Source organism: Oryza brachyantha, chromosome 4, assembly GCF_000231095.2.
Source record: "Oryza brachyantha chromosome 4, ObraRS2, whole genome shotgun sequence".
Lineage (NCBI taxonomy): Eukaryota > Viridiplantae > Streptophyta > Magnoliopsida > Poales > Poaceae > Oryza > Oryza brachyantha.
Genome location: NC_023166.2, coordinates 17,683,536 through 17,711,454, shown reverse-complemented (window position 1 = coordinate 17,711,454; position 27,919 = coordinate 17,683,536). Strand labels below are relative to the sequence as shown.

At 48.0% G+C, this 27,919-nt stretch overlaps 6 protein-coding genes across 12 annotated transcripts; 5 read left to right on the top strand and 1 right to left on the bottom strand.

The window, feature by feature from the left end:
- Positions 1-6,829: 6,829 nt before the first annotated feature.
- LOC102708793 (putative protein Brevis radix-like 3) lies at positions 6,830-11,736 on the top strand. The gene is made up of 5 exons (XM_006652694.3): positions 6,830-7,021; positions 9,922-10,379; positions 10,477-10,621; positions 10,768-11,231; positions 11,384-11,736. Exons 1-5 carry the CDS (start codon positions 6,917-6,919, stop codon positions 11,460-11,462), a joined length of 1,251 nt encoding a protein of 416 aa, XP_006652757.1. The 5' UTR covers positions 6,830-6,916; the 3' UTR covers positions 11,463-11,736.
- Positions 11,737-12,871: 1,135 nt separating this feature from the next.
- Positions 12,872-15,499, top strand: LOC102705815. 2 transcript variants are annotated; one of them, XM_006653671.3, is made up of 5 exons: positions 12,872-13,211; positions 13,624-13,754; positions 14,283-14,408; positions 14,579-14,706; positions 15,065-15,499. In XM_006653671.3, exons 1-5 carry the CDS (start codon positions 12,983-12,985, stop codon positions 15,378-15,380), a joined length of 930 nt encoding a protein of 309 aa, XP_006653734.2. In that variant the 5' UTR covers positions 12,872-12,982; the 3' UTR covers positions 15,381-15,499. The 2 variants fall into 2 exon arrangements, with proteins under 2 accessions (XP_006653734.2, XP_040379298.1); XM_040523364.1 differs by having other exon boundaries at positions 14,313-14,408; positions 15,065-15,491.
- Positions 15,500-16,903: 1,404 nt separating this feature from the next.
- Positions 16,904-18,484, top strand: LOC102708516 (ubiquinol oxidase 1b, mitochondrial). Its single transcript, XM_006652693.3, has 3 exons — positions 16,904-17,340; positions 17,451-18,068; positions 18,182-18,484. The coding sequence occupies exons 1-3, from the start codon at positions 17,023-17,025 to the stop codon at positions 18,239-18,241; spliced, it is 996 nt and encodes a 331-aa protein (XP_006652756.1). The 5' UTR covers positions 16,904-17,022; the 3' UTR covers positions 18,242-18,484.
- Positions 18,485-20,291: 1,807 nt separating this feature from the next.
- Positions 20,292-22,696, top strand: LOC102708236 (ubiquinol oxidase 1a, mitochondrial). Its single transcript, XM_006652692.2, has 4 exons — positions 20,292-20,714; positions 20,859-20,987; positions 21,754-22,242; positions 22,346-22,696. The coding sequence occupies exons 1-4, from the start codon at positions 20,397-20,399 to the stop codon at positions 22,403-22,405; spliced, it is 996 nt and encodes a 331-aa protein (XP_006652755.1). The 5' UTR covers positions 20,292-20,396; the 3' UTR covers positions 22,406-22,696.
- A 245-nt stretch (positions 22,697-22,941) lies between these two features.
- Positions 22,942-27,260, top strand: LOC102705530. Of its 6 annotated transcripts, XR_005811672.1 has the most exons (6): positions 22,942-23,339; positions 23,454-23,495; positions 23,598-23,768; positions 24,029-24,355; positions 26,158-26,316; positions 26,960-27,260. XR_005811672.1 is itself a non-coding variant. In XM_040523454.1 (4 exons), the coding sequence occupies exons 1-4, from the start codon at positions 23,118-23,120 to the stop codon at positions 24,245-24,247; spliced, it is 654 nt and encodes a 217-aa protein (XP_040379388.1). In that variant the 5' UTR covers positions 22,942-23,117; the 3' UTR covers positions 24,248-25,051. The 6 variants fall into 6 exon arrangements, 2 of the variants coding, with proteins under 2 accessions (XP_040379388.1, XP_040379389.1); XR_005811670.1 differs by having other exon boundaries at positions 26,158-27,260; XR_005811671.1 differs by having other exon boundaries at positions 26,141-27,260.
- Positions 25,044-27,260, bottom strand: LOC102707954 (myb family transcription factor PHL11-like). The gene is made up of 6 exons (XM_006652691.3): positions 27,119-27,260; positions 26,580-26,656; positions 26,413-26,473; positions 26,224-26,302; positions 25,694-25,763; positions 25,044-25,600 (listed from the first exon to the last, which is right to left on the bottom strand). Exons 1-6 carry the CDS (start codon positions 27,252-27,254, stop codon positions 25,187-25,189), a joined length of 837 nt encoding a protein of 278 aa, XP_006652754.3. The 5' UTR covers positions 27,255-27,260; the 3' UTR covers positions 25,044-25,186.
- Positions 27,261-27,919: the final 659 nt, after the last annotated feature.

Below are 27,919 nucleotides of genomic sequence, written 5' to 3'. Positions count from 1 at the left end.
GTGATATCTTAGATAATTTTGTTGTACTAATGATGTCTTGTTCATCATAATCCCGTGCCTCAGCAGTCATACTTCTAGATGGAAATGCAGATGAACTGTAGTTTGTGGAAAGTATAAACGTTGCTCGAGCAGCCAAGTTTTGTTTGTGGGAACCGTCACAGACTTGCGGTACAGTTCCATTTCTTGTGATGATGCGTTGTGTTCTTGCTTTCAACTAACACTGCAGTCCTTCGTCCCGAACTGCCGATGCTACCAAAAGTCACGAGAACAATGACTGTGCTCCCAATGCATTGAAGTGCTACTTGACTGCTGGTTTTGTTCTGAAAAAACTAACCACAAGGACAGGAGCACAGGATTGTTCTTACGGTCATTTTTTTTTTCTCGTAATGGATTCCGCCAATATCCAAACATGGAGCATATGTCCCATTTCCACTTATAGACCGTCAAAACGCGACGAGACGATCAAGCAAGCACCAGTGTACGGTGTACCGCAGCCGCATGACAACCGAAGCGTTCCATCACTGCGCTCCAACTGCATGCCTTGCATCGTACATACACACACGCCCCGGCAATGCCAATGCGCTTGTAGCACACGATCAGGATAACACGGGATCAGGATGTGCGTGGCTCTCGACACGTACTGGACCGCACTAGCACCTGTCTCCCAGTGCTGCCTGTGCCGCGTCAGCGCCGACCGGCCGACGCGCCCAGCTTTGCCACATGAGACACGCCCGCCCGGCATCGCGAGCCGCAGAGACAAACCTGCACGTTGCTCCCATCGATCGCGAGCACGTCCGGTCGGTCAGCAGACTCAGCCGGCTGCATGGACAGTTGCTCGCATGCATGCATTCATGCACACCGTACGCGTCCCTTGCTTCCTTGGTGGTACGTGCGTGCGAGAGAGACCTTTGGCTCTTGGAGCGACAGGAGGGACGAGCTGCCCGGTGTGCCCGCTTTGACGCACGCGTGTGTTCGCACGTACGCGCGTACTTCGATCGCTTTGCCAGCGATGGCAAAAGCATATGCAGGCCAGCGATCGAGTGAGGGGGCGCAGGTGCGCAACGCCTTTGCATGGTTTGCTGCTGGGGCCGTGCGCCTCGCTGCCTGACACGGTCAATGCTATCTCGATCGATCGATTGATATCGTCCCCTTCATGCCGGAGCAACTCAAAATGGCGCGACACCGATGTGACGCCGGCGCCAGTGGCGCACTTGCGCCGCGCGCGAGCGTACGACGAGCTAGAGAAAAGGGAGGCACGAAACGAAACGTTCGAGGAGGGCGCGTCGACGAGACGTGGGCGAATCGCGATCCCTTTCACGCGCCCGCGTGTCGTGCGTCGTCGAGGTGTTGGTGGCTGCGGCGGGGGACGGGGCCGTGCCACGGGAGTACCAGGTCGCCCGCTGGGTGGACTCGAAATCTCGAATCAGTCATTCGTCGCATGGGGTTTGGGTGGGTGGACTCGACTTCGAGTGGCCTTTTCCGAAAGGCTGACTCGCTCGACAACGCGAAACCACATGACCCGTCCCTCGTCCAGCCAGGCCAGCGTCCCACTGGGCTCGGCCTCGGTGCGTTGCTGCTGGGCGCTGGCTGCCTGGCTCCTCGCCTTTACCTCCTTTCCTGATCAAAGATTTGCTCGCTTGCTAGCCAGCTATAGCTTTACCCACAAAAAAAACCTCGATTTGTCCACTCCACAAACACGCATCTCTATCGGTCGTCTAGTCATTTTCCACCCTCCCCGTCTCTTTGGCCAAGCATCCCAGCGCGAAACCAGAGAACAAAACCACTATCCTAGTACAACACCACAGTACTACCTGTCTAGTACAACGGCAAACTACACGTGTGGACACCGGATAACTATCCGGTTTAGGCTTTTGTCTCGAGCTCGAACGCGTGGCTTCCACAGTAATTATCCGTGGATCTCTCTCAAAACTGTTTTAACACCCAGTTAGTAAAATTTTTCAATGGTGAAGTAACGTTCGCGCCTGCTCATACGCGGGGCCGACGGGCCGAGGGGGACAAACAAGCCACAGTTGCGGGCACAGTGGGCTAGCGACCAGGGTAGCCCCCTAAGCCATGAAAAGTTGCGACCATTGCGCATGCACGCATGCAGCGGCGCAGGTAGATCACTGCCGCACTGGCTCCCTCCGGCTGGATCGTCGTCGCGCGTCCTCGTCGTACACTCGTATGCGAGCCTCGAAAATGGCCAGCTGGGCTTCACTAGCCCGCCACGATCCATGCATGCCAAGTCGCCGTGGAAGAGCGCCGTCGCACACTCGCAAGCGAGATCGATCGATCGACGAAACACGAAAGAATCAGAGAACTCGACGGGAAAAAAAAGGGGGCCTCCCCGCTGATCAGTCTTAAGGCTGCGCTCCCGTACCGGCACTGACGTGCCTGATTTGCCACTTTGACCGCGACGCCACCGCGCGGAGGCGCCGGGACGCGCGCCCGCGCGAGCCGAGCCGGCCGGGCGGAGAGCGGGCCGTGGCGTGTGCACGCGCGCTGGGTGGCCGGCCAACGCGCCAGCCATCAAAATGCGGGCCGGGCGAATGCGCGTCCGCGCTGCGTCCCCGGCCGCGCCCGCGCGTTGGCTCCGTTCCGTCTCGCGCGATCGCTTGTTCCCTCTCGGCCTTGCCGTCGTCGACGTTCTGGGTGGGGGAATCTGCTTTCGCCTGCTGCGCCGCAGGGCGATGTGATGCTCATTGGGATCACAAAACATTGCCAGATGTGCGTGGTTGGGCCTTTGGGGGGGGGGGGGGGGGGGGGGCTTGCCATCGATCTTGCACTCCCGCACGCTTTCCGTCGCGACGCTTGGCGAATTGATATAGGCCAACAGGGATGCATTCGCCTATTGTCTCGATGTAAACTCCTTTAATTAGTTCGTTTGCCATCGATCTCAAGAAATTTAACTATCACTCGATCACGTTGCCGCTTTTCCTCTTTCGCTTTCGCTCTGTCATAGTAACGTTAACAAATACGCTAGCTTTCCGTATTCATGCTTTCTCAAGAAACTATGCAGATCGTCAGGTCCAGATAAATTAGAATCAGGGTGAGCCGCAAATCAATCCACCAGATGCATCGTGTGCCAGCGTTTTCTCCCAGCTCCTGTTTGAACTTTGAACCGGAATAAAGGCAGAAACGACATTTTTTTAGTATTTTATGATTTCATTTCGATATCCTTTGATATCGCTCTTTTGGTTCGGTCAAGCGCACCGGCCGGTGTGCTTGGCTGCTGTGCACAGCCATGGAGTATCATGTATGATTGCAGTGTGGTCTGTGCCGCCGTACGTACAGAAGCTGAGAAAAGAAGCATCCAAATATTTGCCTCGTCAGCAGTCAACAGCGGAAGCTGGTTTAAAAAATGTTCAGAAGAAGCGCATGTGTTGGCACAGGACGGTAGATAGATGGAATAGGCTCACGCATTTAAGCGGGAATCTAACTGTTTTCATCAGATACGCCATGGTTTCGAAACGGAGATAGGACTAGTCGGCTGCGAAACGCTTGGATTCGTGCCAGTGCTAGTAAGTAGTACGAGCCTAAAACATTGTAGAACCTACCTGTATTGTATGGTATGAGTATGGTACTAGCACCGTGTTTTTAGGGGTGAAATTCTCATGTTTTATTCAAACTTATTAGTGTTTTGCACAATTATAGAGAATTTGCATGTTAAGTGTTGGCAAATAAATTTTACAAGGGGCCAATCAAATTCAAACGAAAACTTGTAGAATATAAAATCGTACATATGTGGAACTCTGAACTTATCCACATGACACAAATCCGTTTCTGTCTCTAGCGAAAAAATCAAGTGTTCCGCCCTCCCACCTACCTACTGTATTTTGTACATTTCCTTTCAGATGGCGATGTGTTTACTCTACTTTTGCTTCCGCAGTTAAAACAAGAATCTGTCATCGTAGAGTCCTTTTATAGACGCTCTTGACCTCAATTCCAATAGCGATTTGCACGGTTTTAATTATTGATGTGAGCCTATTGGCATTGTCTACTTGTCGCCCTAATTGTCTCCCTCTCATCGTCGCTATGGCTTACGCCTATTCTGAAGTACTTTGCGCCACCCAGAGCCGCGGCGAGCACCAGTGCACCACCAAGATCAGAGGGTCCTGTCATCATACGTACCACATCGCACGGCCCCGATCGCGATGCGAGCGAGCACGTACGCCGTCGGTACGGGCGGTATGGATCGAGCATTCGAGCGTTCTGGCGCGCAAGCGCAAGTACCCGCAGCCGCAGGCCCAGGCGAGAGGGGAAGATGTGGCAGGCCAAGGCAGTGCCGGGGCCCGGGTCTCCCCGAGGGGCCCACATCGTATCGCCGGCGTGGGACCCAGGTCCAGGGAGATGACCACACGCCGCGCAGGATCGGACGGCCGCGATCTCGCGGGGACCGCCGCGTGTCCGGGGGCGGGGGCACGCATTATATATGGGGCGGAAGCGCGGAGCCGAGACGGCTGCATCCTCTCCGGTCTCGCGTGTCGTGTATCGGGGAAGGATCCGACGGTGCAGCGCGACCCGCTGGCCATCGTGCTCTGCTCCCCTCTTCTCTCGCGTCGTGCCTTCCTCTGCGCGCGAGAGGAATCTTTGATTCTCTCTGTGCGTCGCTGCGTAGCTTCCGCTTGCTTGATTTGCCGCCGCTGTTAATCTGGCGTCATTGACGACGCACCGACCCCTCGACCGACCGGCCGATCCGTATCCCGACAAGGGAAGCATTTTTCTCTTGGATTTCCGAAGGCTTCCCAGTTGATTCTGAGCTCGAACCCGACGGGCGAAGGCGAAGGCGGGCGGCGAGCACGCGGCGGCAGATTGCGCTCGCTCACCGGCGACGTGGAGGAGAAGGTAATGGTGGCGATGCCGACGGTCGCAAGCGACGCCTCGTTGTGTACCGCGCTTTGCTTTTCTTCTTTTCAGTTACACTTTCTCCTCTCTGTTTTTGTTTTGTCTTCTCGCATGGGCTTCTTCTCCAGTGCTGTTTCATCACAAGTCAAAGCCCATTTCTCCTTGCATCCCGCTCTCGCTTCGAGGCTCATGTCACAAGTATACATATTTTAATTTTTGGCACATTTTCGTCCGGATCATTTCAGACGCCGGAGGGAGGAAGAGGATCGAGGAGGAGCAACCCGGTCAGCGCCTATTTGCTGGCGGTTTGTGCACGCACACTGTTTACACGGCGGGCAAACAAACTCGGAGGAGAGAGAGATAGCTAGAGCGTAGCTATCTGGTTGCCGTCAGTTACCTGTAAGCATCATCTCATCACTCCTCACTGTGGCTCTCTCATTTCTGTCGCGCTCTACAGCATCATTAATTAATTAGCTGCTATACTACTGTGCAAAAGAAATTACTACCAGGCAAAATAAGAAAACACACACACTGATACCGTGTTTAAGGTTATCACGACGTGTTTTTTTATCAAAAAGCGCAAAAGATAAGCAGCTAAACCCCTTCCGGGCTCCACAATGCAGTCACTCGATAGCTGGTCACTTTAGGCAGGGCCCACTTTTTTGTGTAGGGATGGCCGAACGGGGCAGAAAAAAAAAATAAAGTCCAGGCAGTACGTTGATCTCGGGGAGGCCGCGGGTCCCAGCCGCATAGACTGTAGTAGCTGATACATCTGAGCGGCTCCCTGCCTCGTTCATCGAGCTGCTGCTGTTGGGCGTCGTTTGGAGTCTTCCCCATACGTACCTGCCTGCCTCGCGTGGGTAGCTGCGCCTCGTCTGCATGAACACTGTGCACACACACAAACGGGCGGAGCTAGCACACTGGTGGTTAATAAATTTTCCATGTGCATAAACATCAGAAGCTTCCCTGACTGTATTTTACTACCACCACCATGCCTTTCCGTTTGATTTCCTATATGTGTGTTTAAAGAATCACTGTCGCCTGCCCATCGATCTGCTTTGTCCGCGTAGCGTTTCCTTCCACTGTGTTAGAGCAGCCTGCTCATGCATGCAAGGCAGGCACAGCTAGCTGTGTGACTGGTGTTGCTGCCATTGGCATGGGTGTTGCACTGATCTTGCTTGCTCGGTTATACTGGTGCTATACTGTTTTGTCGCTGCAGGCACCACTGCACCAGCTTAGCTGTTGCCCCGTTTAGGCGCCGGCCGGGTAGCGAACGAAGCTAGCTGCAGTTCTTATCTATCTAAGCTCTCGTACGCATGCATTCATGCTCTCGCTCAACGGGCCGGACAAATCGAGGCTGGATGGCCGGCTTTGCTCGCGGCTCCGACGCACACGCATGCGCACGTGTGCGTGGTCACGGACCGATGCTGTGCTTGCATAGTGGGCCAGATGTACGTTGTGTCCGCGTGTTTACATGTACTGATGCAACGAGAGAGAGCGAGGGCACGTCTGGTCGAAATGGTGTTGTACTAGGATCGCGTCATGCACCGGATTGGAGACCACTTTACGTTACACAGTACGTTATGGATTGTGGCTATGGCTATGGAGGATAGAGTGGTAGTGGCACTGTTGGTATAGTACTTTCGGCGTGTATTTATTTTGGTCGTACATGGGTGTGCGTGGATACACGAAATCTTGCATTCATTTATCATGCAAACACATGTACTGTGCATGTACTATGCTCTCTTGACATACATGCATGCGAACGACGACAAAGTTTGACCACCTCAAGGATAGACATTCTCTCACATGCATGCATGCAACTGTAGCCGTGGGCTATGTAGTGTCTGCATGATGGCATGAGCACTGATCGATCCAACGCGATCTTCCGTTACGGCGGCTTCTGATAGTACCATTTAACGTTAATGCAGGCTTTGCAATGCGATGCAGTACAGGGTGAGATTGTGGCCGGGGGGAGCGATCGATTGACTACTGATTGATCGATCGATCGACCCGCGCCGTCGTCGTCGTCGTCGATCGAGGCGGCAGATAGGGGGAGGTGTCAGCGAAGATGCTGGCATGCATCGCGTGCTCCTCCAAGGAAGGCGGGGAGGACGGGTCCCGTGGCGCGGCCACGCCTCACAGCAGAGATGCCGTCAAGTCCCTCGCCTCACAGGTACCCCTCTGTCGTCCCTTTCTTCTTCTTCTCGTACATGCTACTCCTGGATCGAATTTACACCTGCTACTACTTTGCTATCGGTACTGCATTATACGAGTATACTAGAAGTAGTACATGCTAGCTGTCTGTATGTATGACTGTATGAGTCTATGGTAGAGAGGCAGTTAATAGACGAGGGAAAGACCAGCGTGGCAGCGGAGATGGACGACCTCTGACAGCTTACTGTACAGTAGCATCACTAGTAGTACTCTGTCTGCTTACCCATCTCCCATTTTTTTTAAAAAAAAAGAAAGAGAGAGAGAAGAGCACAGTACTCTACTTGCCAGGAATTGCCCAAGCAAGAGGCCATCTGGGATGTATGCGCCGTGTAGCAACTGAATTGAATTCCCTTGTCCGATTGGTTAGGCCACACGGGCAGATCGGTAGAGATGGACAAGCAAAGCGTCGCCATTTCCTGTGGCAACGGCCCAAGTTCACGGTGGTTGGGATGAACGTATGATCGATAGAGACGAACAAAGCCTCGTCATGCGCCGTGGCCGTCTACGTACTAGTCCGTAGGTTGCAATCTGCAGATACGGCTGCCATTATTTCGGCCCTTCACTAATAGGATCGCTAGTTCCGCCGCCCCACGTAATGCAGACGCAGAGAATCAATTCAGTACCTATACAGGCAACTATTGTCCTATGCAAACATACTAAAAAACGCTTTCAATTTGTAGCTGTATCTGTTCAGGAGTCACGGTGTGTTCTTGACTTCTTGTTCAGTTCTGCATATACAGGCACACAACCTTTTACGTTTTAAGAAATGCCTTTTTTTTTTGGGTACGCATAGGCAGATAAACTATGGTGGTATATATATTGTCAGAGGTAGTACAAATCAATGAGCAGAGATCAAGATGATGTCCCTAGCTATAATACTGTGTGTTCTCTCTGAAAAACCTAACCTACGTTGGCCAACTTTACAACAGTGATATGACTGTTATCTGTTGGCTACAGCAGCTAGGAAAATGTTGATGTTGAACCATACCCAAAAGTACGATGTGAATGACAGTGGTTCAATCGTTTCCCTTTAGCACTCAACATCGATAAATTCTCGCAACATTCCTCGACAAAGCTGGTCAAGGGAGGATGGGTTATGAGTAGATGTGGTGGGAGAAAGAATTAAGGCCACTTTAATGTCTTCTTTGCTTGGATCCCCCCCCCCCCCCCCCCCCCATCTGGCCATCCCCATCCCAGCCGGCCGGTCGGGCACACCACCCTTAAACTTTGGACAGTTTGCCACTTTGCCAACCACACTGTGGCTTGATTTTGTTCCCATGCACACACATTTTCCTCTCCCCATCTTAAAATATGTGCTAGATTTTGTTTTGTTTCGTTAGCTAGAACGAGTGTTTGATCAAATATTATTCTACTAAAGCATAATTTTCAGATATGAAATTGATATTATTAGATTTATTTTTGAAAATATTTTTATGATTATAATTTTGTCACATAAGTTATATATTAGTATATTAATCTTTAATCAAATCACTTGTACCAATGAGACAGAATACACCATATACTTTAAAGTGGAGGTACTACCATCTTTTCCCACTCGGTCATTCCCTTTGCCCTAAAGAGATGCCCATAACGTAGATACAGGGGTGCCCCTTTGGCTGCCTGCCTGATGTCCATTTTTTTCCTTTTCCCTGGTGGAAAGTCATGCTTTGGTGGTGTAACGTGTTTGGTTGGATACTTGGATGCCATGGTTTCTTAGGTGGTCATTTGGTTCAATGCTGCAATCAATCGTGACATACCATATTTCGAGCCACATAGTCCAACATCTATGATATGGTTCCTTGTCTAACTTAGATCTACGGTGTGTCAGTATTTTGTTAGGTTAGGAATGGCAAAGTTAGCCACGAGCAAAACAAAGTCTAAAACTACGATCTGCCGACTGCCTTGCTTGCTGCCATGGAGATGGAATAAAGCCGGGATAGCAATTAGCAAGCGGGCCACGCGAGCTACACGGATTTAGGGCCCCAGGCTGGGCCCCTGCACCTGCCTCCAGGGCCACGCAAATAACGCGCGCGCGCGGCTCGTATCGTATCATGTCTGTCTCGCCGTGCCGCGCCGCGGGTCGTGTCTTTTTAAGCGAGCGCGCACGGCGCACGCAACGCATCATGCGTGCGTGCGTGCATGCATGCATGCCGTGGTGGAGGCCGGCCCGGCCGGGGTCATGTGGTGCGATGCGAGAGCGAGCCACAGTCAGTCCCGCAGAGCGATCAGCGCGCGCGGCCGCGCGCGCGCCTTTGCGCGGCGAGGAGCTGTCATTATCGCCCGCACCGGTTACTATGTTGCTTTGAGTTTAGGCTGCGATAGATGCAGGCATGCATGCGTGCTACCACGGTTCCTTGATTCAGACAAAAGGGTAAAGATTGCCCTCCTGTGTCGTGCAGTGTCACTAGCCAGTTAGAGTGGTCCTTAATTTGTATTTTTGTGTTACTAGCAATTTTCCTTTTTGCGACCTAGCTAGATTGTTTGATTTAAACGTGTTTGCTGTGCTTTACTCTTAGTTTGTACTACGTACTAATTACTAAACATATTTGCGATAGATAGTCTCCACCCATCCTAAGAGGTTGGTCAGCACTCAGCAGGCATCATTCTCGGTCTTCCTAATTTAAAAGGCAAACACATGGATACACATGTTCGTGGATGTTCACGATTAAAAACTGTTTGCTTTTGATCCAAGCAAGCTAAGCATTGACACATGTAAATACATCCCAGATATTATACAATGTGATAGCTACTTATGCCAGTAATTCGAGTGAAAGCTGATGCGCATAACACTTGTGACGAGACCGTGAGTGACTGGGTGGTGGCTAACTAGGCTCCTACGATGCAATGTGTTGCCTCCAGCTCAAGGACATGGTGCTCAAGTTCTCCGGCTCCAACAAGCAGCACTACAAGGCGGCGGCCGGCAGTCCGTCGTTCAGGAGCAGGAGCTACCGCCGTCCGTATCCGGGCTTCATCGATGACTCTGCCTTCATGACGACGACCAGGCCGGGAGGCGAGGCCTACATGTACACGAGGGCGACCGCTACTGCGGCGGCGCCACCTGTGCGAGCCGCCTCGACGTCGATGGCGACATGGGACATGACCAGGAGCAAGAGCAACCGCGTCTGGCAGCAGGATGCTGGCAGGAGCCCCGGCGGAGCCACATGGATCCCGAGCATTGAGGAGGAGGCCGGCGACGAGGTCACCGTCATGGAGGATGTTGTGCCGAGAGAGTGGACGGCGCAAGTTGAGCCCGGTGTCCAGATCACCTTCGTCACCCTCCCCGGCGGTGGCAATGACCTCAAGCGCATCCGGTTCAGGTTTAATTTGACACTGATCATCTCTATTCTATTTCCACGGTTGATGTGTTCTCCGTACTGTAAGTTAACTCTCTCACGTACGTGTTGGTGTGTGTAGCCGAGAGATTTTCAACAAGTGGGAGGCGCAGCGTTGGTGGGGCGAGAACTACGACCGCATCGTCGAGCTGTACAACGTACATACGTTCAGCGGCCGGCAGCAGGGCGTCTCCACTCCGACGTCCTCCGTCGACGACTCTGTGCTGGTCGGTACCATGCATGCATACACGTGTGCAGACTTCGTACATTCTTGATCACGATTTCGAATTATCATAGATTTTCTGTTTTGATCGGCATGATCAACTAATGCCACTTACTGAAAATAATTGGGGGCGTGCATGCATGTATGCAGAGGGAGTCGTCGTTCTGCTCCAGGGGTGGATCGACCAGGGAGAGCCCGGTGGTGACGCCGGCAGCGTCGTCGTCGTCGCTGGCCAAGGAGCCGGTCTCCAGGAGCATGTCGTGCAAGGCGATGGCAGGGTCGGCTTCGGCGTCTAATCACGCGGCCGCTGCCTCCACCAGGGCGGCGTGCTACCCATCGGCGGCCGTGCCCGACCCGTCCGACCACGTGTGGGCGCACCACTTCAACATGCTCAACTCCGCGGCGGCCGGCTCGTCCGCGGCGGGCGGCGGCGTCCCGTCGTGCTACGACCCGTCGCGGGGCACCACCTCGTCCCGCGACGAGGCCTCCGTGTCCATCAGCAACGCGAGCGACATGGAAGCGACCGAGTGGATCGAGCAGGACGAGCCGGGCGTCTGCCTCACCATCCGCGAGCTCGGCGACGGCACCCGCGAGCTTCGCCGGATCCGGTTCAGGTATATACGTGCCACTGATCAAGCATATGGATCGCAAACACATCTCGCGACAAGATCACCGTGTCATCAACACTAGAAATCATATTTTTATACATATACGTGTTCTGATTTATCCATACTTATCATACTCGATTGATTCTCTGCTTCTGCAGCCGAGAGAGGTTTGGCGAGGATAGAGCGAAGGTCTGGTGGGAGCAGAACAGAGATAGAATACAAGCACAGTATCTGTAACAAGGCATGCATCGAGCAAATCAAGAGAAAAAAGGGAAATATATTAGGCAGAGGTGATGTCGCTGTTGGTCGTTGATCCGTTGACCTTGTTACAATGCAAGGTAAAAAAAAAAATGAGAGTGAAAATCGGGAGGGATAGGAGAGAGATTTATCTTGATGCTGTGCCCCTCTCTGTGTAGACATGTATAAACGTGGTGATGTGTGCTCAGCTGGCTTGGTTGCCGTTTAAATTTTCCTAGTAATATTCGTTGGTTCAATTTATTCGTAAACTCGTCAAATCCTCCATTGTTTTCCTTCCCTACTATGACCGACTCATCGTTTTGCTTAGGCTTATTATAACTGTAGAAACGTATCAATAATAAAAGAATAATTTATGATATATATATATAGCGTGTATGTTCTTATATATTTAAATACAGATACTTAAAAAATAAACTATGATAAAAAAACCTTAAATCAACTTGAAAAAATAAGTTTTAAAATTTAGATAACATTATAGTTATACTATAATTCGATTTGTTTGATTTTTTTACAAGAAAATCGCTTGGTCACTCCCCTTTAGTTTACCACCAAATCTCTTTGGTAGACCACATATGGGCTGGAATCTGTTTCGGCCATTCTTAACTAAGAGTTTGTTTGGTATGTGGTTAAGTTTGCCACACATTCGTAAAGTTTGGCATGCCATACAAACACATGGCGAAGAAAATGACCTCTGTAACTTGAGTAAGCTGTGGGTAATAACTAAGTCTACAATAGGTGGGATATGGTGCAAGCCGAAGTTTTTGCACAAAAAAAAGACGTGTACCTTAAAAATTGTTGTATGCCTAACGTGTGGATCGACAAACTTAGGGATGAAACAAACATGCTCTAAATATCACATAGGTAAAATTGGACTAATAAGTTCATGAAGTATAAGTTTATTTACACTAGTCTAGTATTTACTTTCTGTCTTAGTAGATGATGCCATTGACGTTTTGACACATATTTGATCATTTGTCTTGTTAGAAAAACTTACATAATTATTTTTTAAAGTTATTACTATGTATTTTAATTATAACTTATTTTTATATATCTGCACAAAAATTTAATTTAAAATGAATTGTCAAACATGTACTGGAAGAAAATCAATGATATTATCTAATATTAAAATACTACTCTTATTATTTTATATTATAATTCTTTTCAACCTTATACTAGATTCATCCAACAATAAATAATAATCTAATTATTGATTAGATTCAACGTGATCGACCAATGAATCCAAGGCAAGGGTAGAAAAGATCCAAGGCAAGGGTAGAAAAGACTTGCGTCGTTGTGAAGTGGATTACCAATCTCCACACGCGGACGTGGCATATGTGCGGCCCAAATAGTCTTGGCCCAACGAAAAGACCCCAATTCCACCCACCCACCCGGTCCCCGTCGACGACTCGACCCGACTGCACGTACGCTGCCTCCCTATCGCCGGCGTCCAGCGGCCGCCGCTTGCCGGCCCCGCGACCGATGGATCGGCCGACCACGTGATGGATCTCTCGGCGGAAGCACCCGCGCCACCGGTCGCCACGGGCGGAGGGGCGGAGCCGAGCCGGAGGCGACCCGGGGCTGCTGTCCGCGGCGCCCTCGGGGTGGCCGCCCCCTTCGCGGCGTCATTCTTCTTCTCCTTCCTCGTCGGCCTCGCGGGTCTCGTCCTCGGTGGTCTGTCCTCCACTGCATCCGTCTCCATGCCCTCCACCTGCCGCATCCTCTCCACTGGTGAGTTGCGTTCCGCTCCCTTCAGTCCGATCCTGATGTGTACACGATGCTGAAATTATTGCAGTCTAGAGCTTACTGATTTGTGCACGGTGCTGGAATTATGACGAGGATAAGCTATCTAGGCTGTAGACCGCAAAAATTTACTGTCAATTAAGCTTCATTCTGTTTTGTGGTGTAGTACATTTTATCGATCCGTTGTACAACTAGTTGTGACATATTGCTGACTTTACTATGCTAGAAAATTAGCTTTACTATAGTGAGGTGGTAATTAGCTATTTATTCCAGTATATTGGACTTAGTGTGCTTGAATGCTAATGATTTATGCACTATTTTTCTTTCTCTCCATATCAACTCAAGTTGATTAATATATATGAACTGATCCAACATTGATGTGATTGTTGGCACATTTCAGGCGTTGATCTTAGGTCGTCAAAAGTTTGTGAGCTTGGACTGTTTAACTATAGAGCTAAGCATGTATTTTACCCCTCGAGTAACAGAAAATTTCGATGCCATGATGACTACTACTGGGCTTCAGTTTTCCAGGTGAGATTTTTTAGTATAATTGTATTCTTTCTTAATATATATATATAATTATGCCTAATTACTGGCCTATCTATGAGCGCTTCATAACAGTGCGATTGGTGAATGTTTCATTCACTTGCTCTTCTTCTGCCACTCTGCTAGCACAACAATGGTTTAGAGTATAATGCTAACTGTTATGAGGCTGATATCGTGTTCATTGCCCCTAGATTTAGCTTTATAAAATTTTGTAACTGATGCTTACAGATAATAGATCATGGTTAATTTTTATGTGTGCTCAACTCCCAGCTATTGATGAGCGCTTATAGCTTTTGTCTCTAGTGTTTAATAGTTTGTGCATAAATTGTTTCCAAAGATAGAGAACTTCCTTAAATTTTGCATCAACTTGTAGTATTGCACAGCCTGCTTATTACCTGTTGTCCATTGTTTAGCTTAGTATTGCTCTTTTCTATCACGTTTTGTTAATAAGTTAATACATATTTTAATAGATCTGTTTATTTATTCAATTTGTTCTCATTTATGTTTCTGAAGGTTGAATACACAGAATATTTTTCTGGTCAGACATCTTATGCGGTTGCAGAGGCCCCAAAGGAAGCTCTTCCACAGAATTGTCGGCCTGACTTTGGTGTTGCATGGTCAACAACATTGAGGTTCAAGGTAAGCTACTACTTAGGCATCTTGTTATCTTGTCGTAAAAAGTAGTTAAAAATGCCGTCTTGTGATATTATAGATCTTCAGGAATGTGCATGCCTTTTATCCATTTCCTGTTTTCTTGGAGACACTAGTTCCTTTCGACATTACCTTTTCATCACCATGTTTTCATGTAGGTAAATGAATCGTACAGTTGCAGATACACACTGGGGAGCAGTAAGGCTGATATTTATTCAGATAGGCTGTTCAATTGCACCGCCGAGGAACCTTCGACAATCGAGATGCTCAAGAGGATATTTGTATTGTACGTATATCCGCTTCTAAAAAATCCCAAATATCGACTGCATCAACACTGCACTACCTGCATATTGTTCTAATCCACATGTGCAAATTAGCTCCATCAGAAGATGATAAGCTGCTTAAGTGCAGGAAGTTGCTGTTACTTTCTGTTTCATTTTAACTAGCTTACCACCTATGAACTGGGTGATGTTTAGATACTTGTTCTGCCTTATCGCCTGCTCTAAGTGGTAGACACTAGGAAGTCGGAACTTAATATTTTCCTTTAAAGGCACACATAATTTGCTTGCATGTCTGCATTATTATTTACAATGTTTTTTCCCCTTCTGATGCTTATTGTATCTCCAATATGTTGGATTATGAAGGTTTTCGAAGTCCTATATTTCAGAAGATTTCAATTCAATTGGAATGCTTGGATACCTAATGGCAGGGGTTGTGACTGGGATTTTGAGTGCCTTATTCATAACCATATTACTGAGAAGTCTCCGAGGACTACTCCTTGCAGCTGCTGGGTCCACCGTAAGCAAGCGTAGCATCAGAGTGTTTGCCTGTCGGTTTAAGCGTGCCTGCCTTCTTGTAGCATATGTATCAGCTGTTGGCTGGATTACTTTGCAGTACAGCAAAATGATTGGATTAAAAGAACTTCTGTTTGATTATGAATTCATGGAGAGATTCTTGTAAACTATAGACACATGCAGCTCTGTATATGATATCAGCCGATTATGGCCGTTGAGGGATTTTTTTTTCTTTATTTAGAGGTGTGCAGCCACGAATGCTGCTGCCTCAACCATGGCGCGTGTATCATCATCGTTAATTCGTTTTCAGGTTTAGTTAAGAAAATAACAGATCTACTAAAACTCGTAACTAATTCATTCGGATCGGTTTAAGCTTGTTCAAATTACAGCGAAGCGAATCAATATTTTGTTAAGAATCTATTAAAAATAGTTTTTTTCCTTTTTTACTATCCACTGTATTTTTTTACTATTAATATTTTTAATTGATTGTTCTAGATTTCAGAGTTTTTGATGCCCCCGTTTACTATGAGATCGTAGCCTAAGCTAGTTCAGACCCTCAAGGTTGGTAAGTCACACTATCTCCTTTGATCATGTTGATCCTTATTCTTAAATTATTTTTACAAATTCAAATTACTTATGCATTATTTTACAATTACATGTATTATGGATAATCCTATTCTTGTGCTATTAAGACGTTACGTGGTATTCCCTTTATCTTGTCACTTTGGGTTAGCTTAGATGCTAATTTATTTTGTGCTTAGCATTGCTTAGATAATTTAACTCATTTATGGGGAAGGGAAACTAGTAAACTTATTTATCTTTAGGCTTTGAGTTAATTGTAGTTGATGGACAACTAAAATATGGCTTAATGGTGATAACCGCACTTACGAAAATTAGGCATGTGCATAGCTAAACTTATAGATTTCTCTTCTCCTGGACATTGAGGTGAGGGTACACAGGGTGGAGCTTGGTTGGCCTGGGTTGATTGGTTGTCCTATCTACCGTGGTGCAAGAAGGTAGTTTACTCAGCCAAGGTGTTGGTGTGAGGTAAGTGCAACCTAAGCGTGGGCGTGGATGGTTAGGGGATGTTATGCAAGATGTCATGGTGACATGCTTCCTAAACCCGTTTGCGCATGCATCTTAATTCCCTATAGTTTCACACTTCCACCTTTCCAGCCACGGCGAAATGCCAAAGCCATTTTCGCCGGTTGACCTCCAACGCAGAATTACTACTGCCGGCCAGTCGCCAGACGGCACGGAAACCGACGGGCAGGATTCACCTTCCATGCCATGTTGACACCCGCTCCTCCCATCGCGCAGCAGAATCCAACGCTAGCGTAGAGAGGCAAGCCTAGAAACGACACCCCGTTGAAAGGTCAAGTCAACCACACAACACAATCCGCATCAGTGCATCATATGCTACCTGTTCCGATCTCTCGCAAACTTCACCGGAAGATGACGAAGACCAGTAGCGCCGGTTAGTCTGGTCCATCCAGTCAAATCGCACGCCGGCACGGCAAGGAACTGGGCTCGTTAGTACTCCATAACAAAATCAAATTAGCCGTCGCGCGCTCGTGCTCCCGGCCGCTGCGCTGTCCAGGAAGCATCGCGCCGGCGCGAGACGCCCCACTATAAAACGCAACAACTAATCACGTAGCCTCGCCACATTACCGGCAACGAGCCAACTAGCAGCAACAAAGCCAAATCACCAATAATCCCCACTTCCGAGTTCCGACAATACTTTTCTCCAGCCTTTTCGCGCTCTGCGGAAGATCGATCACAGCGAAGTCGTCGTCGTCGTGATTGACATGAGCTCCCGAATGGCCGGAGCGGCGCTGCTGCGCCACCTGGGCCCGCGCCTGTTCGCTGCCGAGCCGGTGTACTCAGGGCTCGGTGCGGGCGCGAGGGGCGTCATGCCCGCCGCCGCGAGGATTTTCCCCGCTAGGATGGGCAGCACCAGCGCGGCCGCGGACGCGGACGCCAAAGAAACCGCCACCGAGAAGACGCCGGAGCCGGCGGCGGCCACCGATCTGCAGAGCAAGAATGGCATCGTGAGCTACTGGGGCATCCAGCCGCCGAAGCTCGTGAAAGAGGACGGCACGGAATGGAAGTGGCTCTCCTTCAGGGTGAGTACTACCGACTCATTTCTAGCTCCATTGTTGCATTCATGATGTGCTTTTCTGCACGGTGAATCCGATCTGGTTGTAACGTGTCCGTGGTGCGTGCATGGCTGCAGCCGTGGGACACGTACACGTCGGACACATCGATCGACGTGACGAAGCACCACGAGCCGAAGGGCCTCCCCGACAAGCTGGCGTACTGGACGGTGAAGTCGCTGTGCGTGCCCAGGGACCTCTTCTTCCAGCGGCGGCACGCCAGCCACGCGCTGCTTCTGGAGACGGTGGCCGGGGTACCCGGCATGGTGGGCGGCATGCTGCTCCACCTGCGCTCCCTCCGCCGCTTCGAGCACAGCGGCGGCTGGATCCGCGCGCTGCTGGAGGAGGCCGAGAACGAGCGGATGCACCTCATGACCTTCCTCGAGGTGATGCAGCCCCGGTGGTGGGAGCGCGCCCTCGTGCTCGCCGCGCAGGGCGTCTTCTTCAACGCCTACTTCGTCGGCTACCTCCTCTCCCCCAAGTTCGCGCACCGCTTCGTCGGCTACCTCGAGGAGGAGGCCGTGAACTCGTACACCGAGTACCTCAAGGACCTCGAGGCCGGCAAGGTCGAGAACGCGCCGGCGCCGGCCATCGCCATAGACTACTGGCGCCTACCCGTCGACGCCACGCTCAAGGACGTCGTCACCGTCATTCGCGCCGACGAGGCGCACCACCGCGACCTCAACCATTTCGCATCGGTACGCACACCAAAATCAACAATGAACAATCTCCAGCTTAATTAGTGAACAGGCCATGAACAGTTTGAGCTAAACTAATCGGGTTTCTCTGGTTTGGTCCATCACTTGTGCAGGACATCCAATACCAGGGGATGAAGCTGAAGGAGACGCCCGCGCCTATCGGCTACCACTGATCATCAGTGAACGATAGATGCTCTTGCTAAAGTTCATCGCCATTATTGCTACTGGAGTACATGCGTATTACTATATCACACCCTGTATGGGAATTGGGACAAATTGTTCTATTCTACATTTCTACTCGTATGTAAAGAACTGATGTTTCACCCTGATGTCATTCTGTTCTACGCCCTGTACATATGCAATAACAATAAGAATATGATTTTTGGAATAGCAGTATGTACATGTTCAGAATTGCAGCTGGCAAAACTTGTCCATCCGATTGGAGACTCGACCAAGCAGCTCGTCAAAAGGGTTCATGTACCGTTCACTACAGAATCACACGGCTAGCTGTTGCCTGATGCAGCGATTGCCGATGGGCTATATGGCCTATGGCTATGCTTCGTCAAGTATACAGTCTTTCTACTTTTTGGTGTAACCACATGAGGTCCGTGCACTCAACTAAGACCAGGACTCGGTCCTCCAGTGTATACGGTATTTCGTAAAGGAATATCCTTTAAAAAAAATGCTGACATGCTGTATACTCGAGGTCTTTCAGACATGTTCCAAAACTTAAACTGACTGAATTCTTGCATCTTACTATGTCCTTAGGAAAACTTCCCCAAGAGTTCAGCAAAAATAATATGAAACCCGCATATATAAGAGGCCTATATTTTTTAGTTTCTTCAACTATCTTTTTCTGAAAATAGCTACCACTAGGTGACATATTTAAGTACTGATTTACACTTCATACGTCCCAACAACCTGGTCACTTTGACATTCAACATTGTCTTAAAAAAACTTGTTAGTCTAAATTTCTCTCTGTTCTACCTTTAACTACCCCCCTACACTAACCATACATCTTTTAACAATAGCTATTATAGTTATTTTTTTTTCTCAAATCTTAATTTTTACTACTAAATAACCTAGAGCCACAGGTATTTTGGGACGAATATTGTACTTCAGTACATCAATACGAAGAAAGTTAATTTTTTTTGAGGGAAGAAGAAAGTTAATTTTGGAGGTAACACAGAGAAAATTTAGTACCCCCACAATTTTGGACGAATATTTGTTGATATCGAGTAGAAAAGAGAGGAAAAGGTAAACATCATTGCTACAGTTAATAATGTCTATTAGCCTCTATACAATAAAAGCTTTGAATGACATATATTTTTTAAAAATATAATGGTTAAAATCTTTATTTGACCATTGCAAAGACGATATTGACTCTGAGTAAACATCGACACGTTTGTGTATTGAGTTTATGGGTTCGTGTGGTAAGCACAGCGCCATGAAGGCCCCTCCGAACCGAAGCAAGGTCCCGGATGTTTCTAGCTGCCGTAGTACCATATTTGCGTCAGTTCGTAATTAACATAGCTGTTAGTCACGTTCTGGAATTGTCAGTGCTTAGATTAAGGATCTAATAATAGCAGTTGCCTAATTTGACTGCCATCGATCCTGGATGGATGGCGTCTTTCTTGGTCCACAAGACAAGCAACAGAACCAGGACTCGTTTCCCGTTTGGCTTTGGCTTTGTACGTTTGCCTTGTGCTATCGGGCATTTTGGATTTTTCAGCATTAATTAATTTGCTTCGTGTGAAATGGTTCTAAACGGAATATTCTACTTGTACTACACTTGTACTCCACCTGTACAAGTGGTGTTTTTTCAAATTGACTTTGTACATTTCGTTATATTAACCTATTATGCTTTTATGCAGTAGTACTATCCCATTTTTTCTTATATAAATAAATCAGTTTAATGGATACCAAGGTTGAGACTCCTGATGCGTGTACCAACCACACATCACATAGTTTGGCTCTGAAAACACGTGAACCTTTTATTATTAGTCACAGGCTGTTTGGAAAATAATCGCATAGCGGTTAGTACTTAAGCCGATCAACTTGGAGAAGAAGAAAAGACTTACTAGTAATCCTCAGATTCGGGAAAGCCCGAGGAAACCCCAGCTCCCCCCGTCACTGACGGCGTGGCCCCACCACCGACTCCTCTCCTGTGGCGCGCTCTCTCTCCCTGTATAAATTCCACCGAGAAAAATCCACTCCATTTGCAAATCGCAACTATCTCGTCAACAAAAGGCGCCTCTCAGAATTCCTCCAAAACTTTTGGCGTTGTCTAGCCCCGTGCGTTTCGATCGGCGACCGTCACCGGCGGCGATGAGCTCCAGGATGGCCGGATCGGCGCTCCTCCGCCACGTCGGCGGCGTCCGCATCTTCACCGCGACGTTGAACTCTCCGGCGGCGGCGGCGGCGGCGAGGCCGTTCCTCGCAGGCGGAGACGCCGTCCCCGGGGTGTGGGGGATGCGGATGATGTCCACGTCGTCCGTGGCGGCGACGGAGGAGGCAGCGAAGGAGGAGGCCAAGAAAGCGGGAGCGGAGAAGAAGGAGGTGGTGGTGAACAGCTACTGGGGGATCGAGCAGTCGAAGAAGCTGGTGCGGGAGGACGGCACGGAGTGGAAGTGGTCTTGCTTCAGGGTACGTACGTGCGCGCGCTCTAATTCGCTTTGTTTGCTCCCGATCGGTTTCCCGTTTCCATTCTTCCCGTAGGTCGATCGCCTGATTGATACGTGCATTGATAAACTCGTCGAGCGGTTTTAATTTTGGTTTGATTTTCCACAGCCATGGGAGACCTATACCGCAGACACTTCGATCGATCTGACGAAGCACCACGTGCCCAAGACGCTGCTCGACAAGATCGCGTACTGGACCGTCAAGTCGCTTCGCTTCCCCACTGACATCTTCTTCCAGGTTTGTGCTTAATTACTCGATGACTCGATAACGGCGCGCCGCCGTTTGATGTTCCTGGTGGCGATGAGTGCTGTGTTATGTTTGTTCAACTTTTTGTCGAAGGGAAAAACTGCCTCTTGGCGTGCCATAGGAGGCAACAAGAGCACTTTATTTTGCCCTCGAGAATTTCGGTTTCCTTTCTTCCGGGAAGATGCCATTTGTATTAGTGACGCGTGGGTTCTACCTGATCCACCTGTGCGGATTGATTTTGTTGTCTAGGAGTACTTCCTCTGGCCAAAAAAAAAAAAATCAATTCTTTGGTTTTCGTGTCCAACGTTTATCATTCGTCTTATTTAAATTTTTTTTAGAAAATTAAAAAAATTAGTCACATGTAAAGTACTATTTATGATTTATCATCCAATAAAAACAAAAATATCAATCGCAAAAAAAATTGAATAAAACGAAGAGTCAAAAATTATAGATAAAAAATAAAAATTTGGTTTATTTTGGGACGGAGGGAGTACATACGACGACAAGAAAGGGACACGCACTTTGAAAAGGACTTTATTTTTAATTTGTTAAAATCCCGCCCATTAAATCATAGGTCTACTGTTTGCACTACAATACGTGAGGATCCAACTGTTCCGTCGTGTATTTCGGTTTGTGATTGTCATGTTCCAAACTTCCAATGCCCTCTATTTCTAGTAGTATGCGTAAATCATAATCCTCTAGTGGATCTCTGCTCGGTTGTAACTGTCCATCGTTTAACACTGCAAATTGGATGCAGAGGAGGTATGGTTGCCGTGCGATGATGCTGGAGACGGTGGCGGCAGTGCCGGGGATGGTGGGCGGCATGCTGCTCCACCTCCGCTCCCTCCGGCGCTTCGAGCAGAGCGGCGGGTGGATCCGCACGCTGCTGGAGGAGGCCGAGAACGAGCGCATGCACCTCATGACCTTCATGGAGGTGGCGAAGCCGAGGTGGTACGAGCGCGCCCTCGTCATCACCGTCCAGGGCGTCTTCTTCAACGCCTACTTCCTGGGCTACCTCCTCTCCCCCAAGTTCGCGCACCGCGTCGTCGGGTACCTCGAGGAGGAGGCCATCCACTCCTACACCGAGTTCCTCAAGGACCTCGAGGCCGGCAAGATCGACAACGTCCCTGCCCCTGCCATCGCCGTCGACTACTGGCGCCTCCCCGCCGACGCCACGCTCAAGGACGTCGTCACCGTCGTGCGCGCCGACGAGGCTCACCACCGTGACGTCAATCACTTCGCATCGGTATAACCATGATCAGCGATCTTGCCGATCTTTGATCTTATCTTTTGGGCCTGTATGTTGAATTGGCTCTGATGTTTTGTCTTGTCTGGCTTGTGATGTGCAGGACATCCATTACCAGGGCATGGAGCTGAAGCAGACCCCTGCGCCGATCGGATATCACTGAGGATGTTTGTCTAATGCTGAGGATTTGCATCGCTAATAATCAAATGAGTCCTTCGTTTTTCAGGGAAAGCAATTGAGAACTCTTTAGCTGTATCGGATCTGGCATTTCGCTAGTAGAAACTACTACCGAGTACTGAAAAATAAGGAATCTCCTTGTTTGAAGTACAAAATTTAGGGAGATTTTTGAACCATTTTGCTCTGAATTGGACCTTTTTTTTTTCTCTTACGCCACACTGTCTACATGTACATAAATTCCATCCCCTGTCTTATGCGTGGCAAGTGCATTTCTAAATTCTTGAATGTAATAGCACCTGAATTGTATCATCCTATTCTTTTGTTCAAGCTGGTCAGAGACTCGTGGCATAGTTTTCTTCATAGGATATGTCACAATTTGGTGGTCGATACTCTAGGACTTCCTCCATATTTTTTTATATGACGCCGTTAACTTTTAGATCCACGTTTGATCATTCGTCTTATTAAAAAAATTATATAATTATTAATTATTTTGTTATAATATGATTTATTATTATAGAAATTTTAAGTATGTATTATAATTTTATATATGTAGATATAAATTTAAATAAGAATTTTAAATAGTACTACAAATCTTGTTTTGTCTTCTTCCGTACAGAAATGGAGCGATCCGTCTGCAGCACACCGATCACCCCTCGCCGCACCCTCACTCCCAATCCGCGGCCGTCTCCTTCGCCGACATGTACATCATGCACCTGCAGCGCCCTGCGGTCTCCCTCCACCAGCTCGGTCTCCACTCCCGTCTCGCGCCCCCAAACCCAGCCGTTCAGGCGACGCCGCCGCGCCGCCGCTCACCGCTGTCCCCGTTCCCTGCGGCCGCGGCCGCGGCCATCGCAGGGAGCAGGCTCGCTTATCGTCTCCCCCGCGCCTCCGCCGCCGCAAACCCTCATCCGGACCCTCAGGTGTCTCACCGTCTAGCTAACCCAACCACACCTGAACTAACTCTGAAACTCCTGTGAGGTTCTGAATCCCATCCTCACCTAAGCTCTTGTGTAAATTTGTGGTCGACTTTGCAGGATGAGCCGCAGCCGAGGGGCGGGTTCTGGGCCAAATGGATGGTGAGTTTGTGGCCGTCGAAATCAGTGGAAGAGACTGCGAAGCGTTTCCAGTTTTGGTTGGTTGATTTTGATGGAGTTTTTCTTGGCGGTGGATGCGTGTAGGCGGAGAGCGCGGAGATGAGGGCGAAGGTGGCCAAGCTCGGCCTGTCCGCCGTGCTGGCCTACGGCCTGTTCGACGCCGTCACCTACACGACGTTCTTCGTGCTCGCCTTTCTCGGCTACGAGAAGAGCACCGGCAAGAACCCTGCAGCCAATCTCAAGGCCTTGCTTGGGGTATGAACTCCATATGCTTTGCTTTACGTTTAAATTTGCCACCTTCTCATTGCTTATGTGCACATTGCCTCCAATTTATGTGTGGAATTAGATAGGGGATCATAGTTCTTTACAAAGCATCATTATTGGGGAGTGCTGATGCTCTGTTAATGAATAAACTCTTCTATACGGCAGACAAAATGTAACTTTGTCTGCTTTGTGTACAATGCAAAACTTTCAGGCTAGTCAGATTGAGCTTCATGTGTTTTCTGATGTGGCAGATAGTTATCCTAATGTGGACCGGTAACAATGTTACTAGGCCATTCCGAGTTGCTGGTGCAGCTGCGTTGGCACCGGTGATTGACAAAGGTTTGAAGGGTATTCAAGAGAAACTTAACCTTCCAAGCCAGATGTATGCTTTCGCACTTGTGGTTGGCTCCGTGGCTGCAGTATGCTTCACAATTTTCGGTTGCTTGATCCTCTCAAAATGGGGAAAGTGAAGAGTCAATCCTCCCATGTCCACAGTTAGAATCCTGGTCCTCAACAAGATGAGCAAGCAAATAATGCATCCTCTTCTGCATATTTGTATGAACATTGGATCCAACTAGGTTAGTCTAGCTTTACTAGAGCCTTCTGTTTTCCATGCTCTTTCTGAGGGTGTTACTTTTCTGCATTATTCAGTTGGTTATTTGCCAAGATATTCAAGTTATTGTCTAATTTGTGCAGTTGGGTGACAATAGTTTGATTTTTGCTTTTTTTTTACTGAGTTTTGTGAAAAAAAGCTTATCAGAAATTTTTGTGCATTTTGAACCTTTCGGCTGTGTATTCTCTACCATAATGACATTGCTATTACAACCACTGACATGTGAGTTTCACTCTTGAACTTTCATGATAGCTGCAAAGGCTGAATATACAGTCTGGTCAATCTGCATGAGATATAGTAGGGATCTGATTTATGTTCTGAAATAAATAAAAAAGGTATGTTAGTATGGCAATCAAGTACTGCACATCGTAAATTACTAATATCTGAATAATGCAAGGTACGGCAAAATGTTTGATGTCAAATAAACCAATGGGCAAAGATTAATAGTTCAATGTTTCTATGGGTGGGGTGGCATGTTTGACCAGACTTCTTGTGGTTGCTTTGAACAGCGACAAAATATCATTTTATAGGACTGTTAGGATAGAATGTACATATCTCAAATTTAGAGTGTTTGATGTTTTCTCATTCTCCACACTGCATTTGTATACGCATTTGAAGCTTCAAATTACTGAATAATACCTTATTCATTCAGAAGTCTCTTTTGGCAAATTTAACATTAGCAGACAGTAAAACAAACTTGTGAACAAGCGTGCTCAGCACTGGCACATGGAAAAAAAGAATAAACTAATAACAAACAGTCAACTTTCCAAAACTGTTAGGTTTGCGAAATAACTATCTATCTTTGCTGGTTGATCTTCAGATCTAGCTCACATCCTTGCGTTCCTCTAGAAGAGAGTTCATATCCTCCTTTAATATTCAAGTCTAGTAGAAGCAAATCTTCAGTTTTTGGAGTGCATCTGACATCCTCACTCTCCTGACTTCCTACATGGTAGAGCTGAAAGCCTAAATTGTTAACTTTTATATTGTCATCTGATATAGCTTTAACTAGTTCATTGTTTTGTTCGTGAACTTGTGTTGCATTGTCCATGAAACCTGAAAGAGCTAGGCTTATGTCTGTAATCTGTGATCTGGTTGAGGCGAGGTTAGCAGGCCCATTTGCATCCAGTGAAATGTTTTTTTGAGCTTTCTCTAGTATTTCCTTTAAGTACCTCCCTTGGGCCTCTATTCGCATCTGCAGCTTCTTTTGAACCTGAAGGTGGACATGTACTTTTAGCAATCATGGAAGTGAGCATTGGCATGTAGAAGCTTATGCATCGATGCAAAAGCTGTGTAAAAGTCTAACCTCGAGTTGTTCTTGCAGTTTCCTTTGGACTTCAACTTGATACCTTAGCGCATCTGTGAGCGGTATTTCCCTGTTTCACATGGGAAGTGTTATAGACATGATCAGTTAAATCACACCCATAAAACCTCCACTGAAGGGGCAAAAAGGCCCCAAAAACCACATAACAGAAAGCATCCAGTAGGATTTACATCCCATTACAAATACAATTGTCAGCCTCATCTTTTCTCCTCTATTTTTGCTTATAAACCAAAATTTAAATTTCTAACCTTTAATTTTGTGTTGATTTTGGGGGTTTTTTATCATAGTTTATTTTTCAGCAATTATTTTTAGATAGCTAAGAACATGTATATATATTTTTCGTTTGCAAATATGTCGTTTGTTTTTTTTCCCCCAAAATGCCAAAAGATGACCCCCTGTATCTGTAATAGACTGATGAATCTATTGTAGTGCATTAAAAAAAACAGGTGTTATACTGATATGTCACTTGGAGTTGCAACTAGGAGGACAAGCAGAAGGCAATTGCTAGTTACCCTGTGTCGTTTCCTCCAGCAGGGTTCCTTGGAGTTGGAGGGGCTCCGATAGAAAAACTGATGCCTTCCACCGTATGTCCTGATAAAGTAAAGGTAGAAAATGTGGAGAAATCTTAGCTTTAATACCTGACCCTTTTCATTCTGCTCGTAGTATTAGCTTGATATTCAGTAATATTTGAAGGTACATACCACCGCTCTCTGCTAGTTCCAGTCCTCCTGAATTCTTGTTCTGCCTTCCCAGTCTATATTTCTAATTACACAATAGAAGTTGCAGTAGCACGGTGTTAGTATAACCAAGCAAACAAAATGAAGACCAAATATATGCCATGTTTCAGAAAATGGAACCGAGTTCAAACCTGAAGGTGGCTTTTTAGATGGTACAGAGTGAGTCCTTTCATGCCCATTAATCTGAGCACCGACTTGGGTGTTGCTTCTGTTACAGGAAGCACGATCAGAATGGAGACAATTAATTATTTCTATGCTAATAAATGAAGCAAGATCATGCATAAGAATATAAGATCAGGCTGGACTATGCATGATTTCTTTTTACCTAGCATGACAGATGATGTGAGTATACTAATACTGTTCTTTCGAAATGAAATTCTTGACACTGAAATTGAAAATCAATTTGCATGCCCAAAATTAGCCATGCAGCTATGCATAGTTATGACTAACTGTTTAAACACAAACGGTGCCCGCTGCCTTGACAAGTCTATGAAGCTTGTGTCAGCTGCAGAGTCAGGCATGGCAACAAGATTTGGACTGAACAATGCAACAGCCAACAGCACTACTGCAGTTTAGTTTGGAAAAATCAGCAGACAAGGGCCAAATTAAAGCCGATCATTGCACCGTGAGTCCGTGACGCGAGGAGGAGCAATATAAGCAAAGGACTCACTGTCTGGGCCGCCGAGCTTGGTGACGGCGTCGACGAAGCGCTCGTGGAGGTCCGGCGTCCACCGCAGCCGCGGCTTCGGGTCCCGCGCCGGCGCCGCCGTCACTCCGCCGTAGCACCCTTCCATCCCCTGAAACATCTCCGTCGATCGCTTTCGCCGGCAAAAACCCAAACACGCTTCTTCCTCTCCACCGGCTGGTCAAAGATCGAGCAAGACGAAGCAGCTCTAGCTCATGGATTACCAGTAATATACAGCCAGCTTGCTGTCAAGAGAGAGAGAGAGAGAGCAGTGAAAGGTAGCTGCACAAGTCTACTCTACGTGAGGACAAGAGGACGAGAGGGGAAGCGGAGACGGTGGCGCGGAGGAAGGAGAAAGCATCCATGTGTGTGCGCGGAATCTAGGGAGGCTTGAGCTGGGGTGCAAGTGCAATGCAATGGCACAAGAAACCAAAAAGGAAAAGAAAAAAAAGAGCCCAACAAACCAACGAGAGCATCTCGGCTAACGCCCGCGCCAACCGCGAGGAGCCACGTTACCCGGCCGCGCCGCTCGCTCGCTCGCCACCAGCACGGCGGCGCCGGCACGTACGCGACGCGATAGATATAATGCTCACCAATTGGCACGAGCGCGCGGCACAAACCGTGTTGATTTTCACGTATACAGCTTTGTTTATACGACCAGACTGGATACTTGCGAGCACTGCGCTGCAATTGGCATGAGCACCGCTAGTCCCAACTATGCCAACAAAAGAAAAGGTGCAGTAGTGTCAGAGCATGTACAATAGCAGTAAGGCTATAAGCTAGCTA

Coding starts and splice junctions, on each gene's coding strand:
- LOC102708793 (XM_006652694.3), top strand. CDS start 6,917: ATGCTGGCATGCATCGCGTGCTCCTCCAAGGAAGGCGGGGAGGACGGG. Junction 7,022..9,921: donor TCAAGTCCCTCGCCTCACAG/GTACCCCTCTGT, acceptor TGTTGCCTCCAG/CTCAAGGACATGGTGCTCAA. Junction 10,622..10,767: donor CCGTCGACGACTCTGTGCTG/GTCGGTACCATG, acceptor GCATGTATGCAG/AGGGAGTCGTCGTTCTGCTC.
- LOC102705815 (XM_006653671.3), top strand. CDS start 12,983: ATGGATCTCTCGGCGGAAGCACCCGCGCCACCGGTCGCCACGGGCGGA. Junction 13,212..13,623: donor CTGCCGCATCCTCTCCACTG/GTGAGTTGCGTT, acceptor GGCACATTTCAG/GCGTTGATCTTAGGTCGTCA. Junction 14,409..14,578: donor CAACAACATTGAGGTTCAAG/GTAAGCTACTAC, acceptor GTTTTCATGTAG/GTAAATGAATCGTACAGTTG.
- LOC102708516 (XM_006652693.3), top strand. CDS start 17,023: ATGAGCTCCCGAATGGCCGGAGCGGCGCTGCTGCGCCACCTGGGCCCG. Junction 17,341..17,450: donor GGAAGTGGCTCTCCTTCAGG/GTGAGTACTACC, acceptor GCATGGCTGCAG/CCGTGGGACACGTACACGTC. Junction 18,069..18,181: donor ACCTCAACCATTTCGCATCG/GTACGCACACCA, acceptor TCACTTGTGCAG/GACATCCAATACCAGGGGAT.
- LOC102708236 (XM_006652692.2), top strand. CDS start 20,397: ATGAGCTCCAGGATGGCCGGATCGGCGCTCCTCCGCCACGTCGGCGGC. Junction 20,715..20,858: donor GGAAGTGGTCTTGCTTCAGG/GTACGTACGTGC, acceptor GATTTTCCACAG/CCATGGGAGACCTATACCGC. Junction 20,988..21,753: donor CCACTGACATCTTCTTCCAG/GTTTGTGCTTAA, acceptor AATTGGATGCAG/AGGAGGTATGGTTGCCGTGC.
- LOC102705530 (XM_040523454.1), top strand. CDS start 23,118: ATGTACATCATGCACCTGCAGCGCCCTGCGGTCTCCCTCCACCAGCTC. Junction 23,340..23,453: donor ACCCTCATCCGGACCCTCAG/GTGTCTCACCGT, acceptor TCGACTTTGCAG/GATGAGCCGCAGCCGAGGGG. Junction 23,496..23,597: donor GGTTCTGGGCCAAATGGATG/GTGAGTTTGTGG, acceptor GGATGCGTGTAG/GCGGAGAGCGCGGAGATGAG.
- LOC102707954 (XM_006652691.3), bottom strand. CDS start 27,254: ATGTTTCAGGGGATGGAAGGGTGCTACGGCGGAGTGACGGCGGCGCCG. Junction 26,474..26,579: donor ATCTAAAAAGCCACCTTCAG/GTTTGAACTCGG, acceptor TTGTGTAATTAG/AAATATAGACTGGGAAGGCA. Junction 25,601..25,693: donor AACTGCAAGAACAACTCGAG/GTTAGACTTTTA, acceptor GTCCACCTTCAG/GTTCAAAAGAAGCTGCAGAT.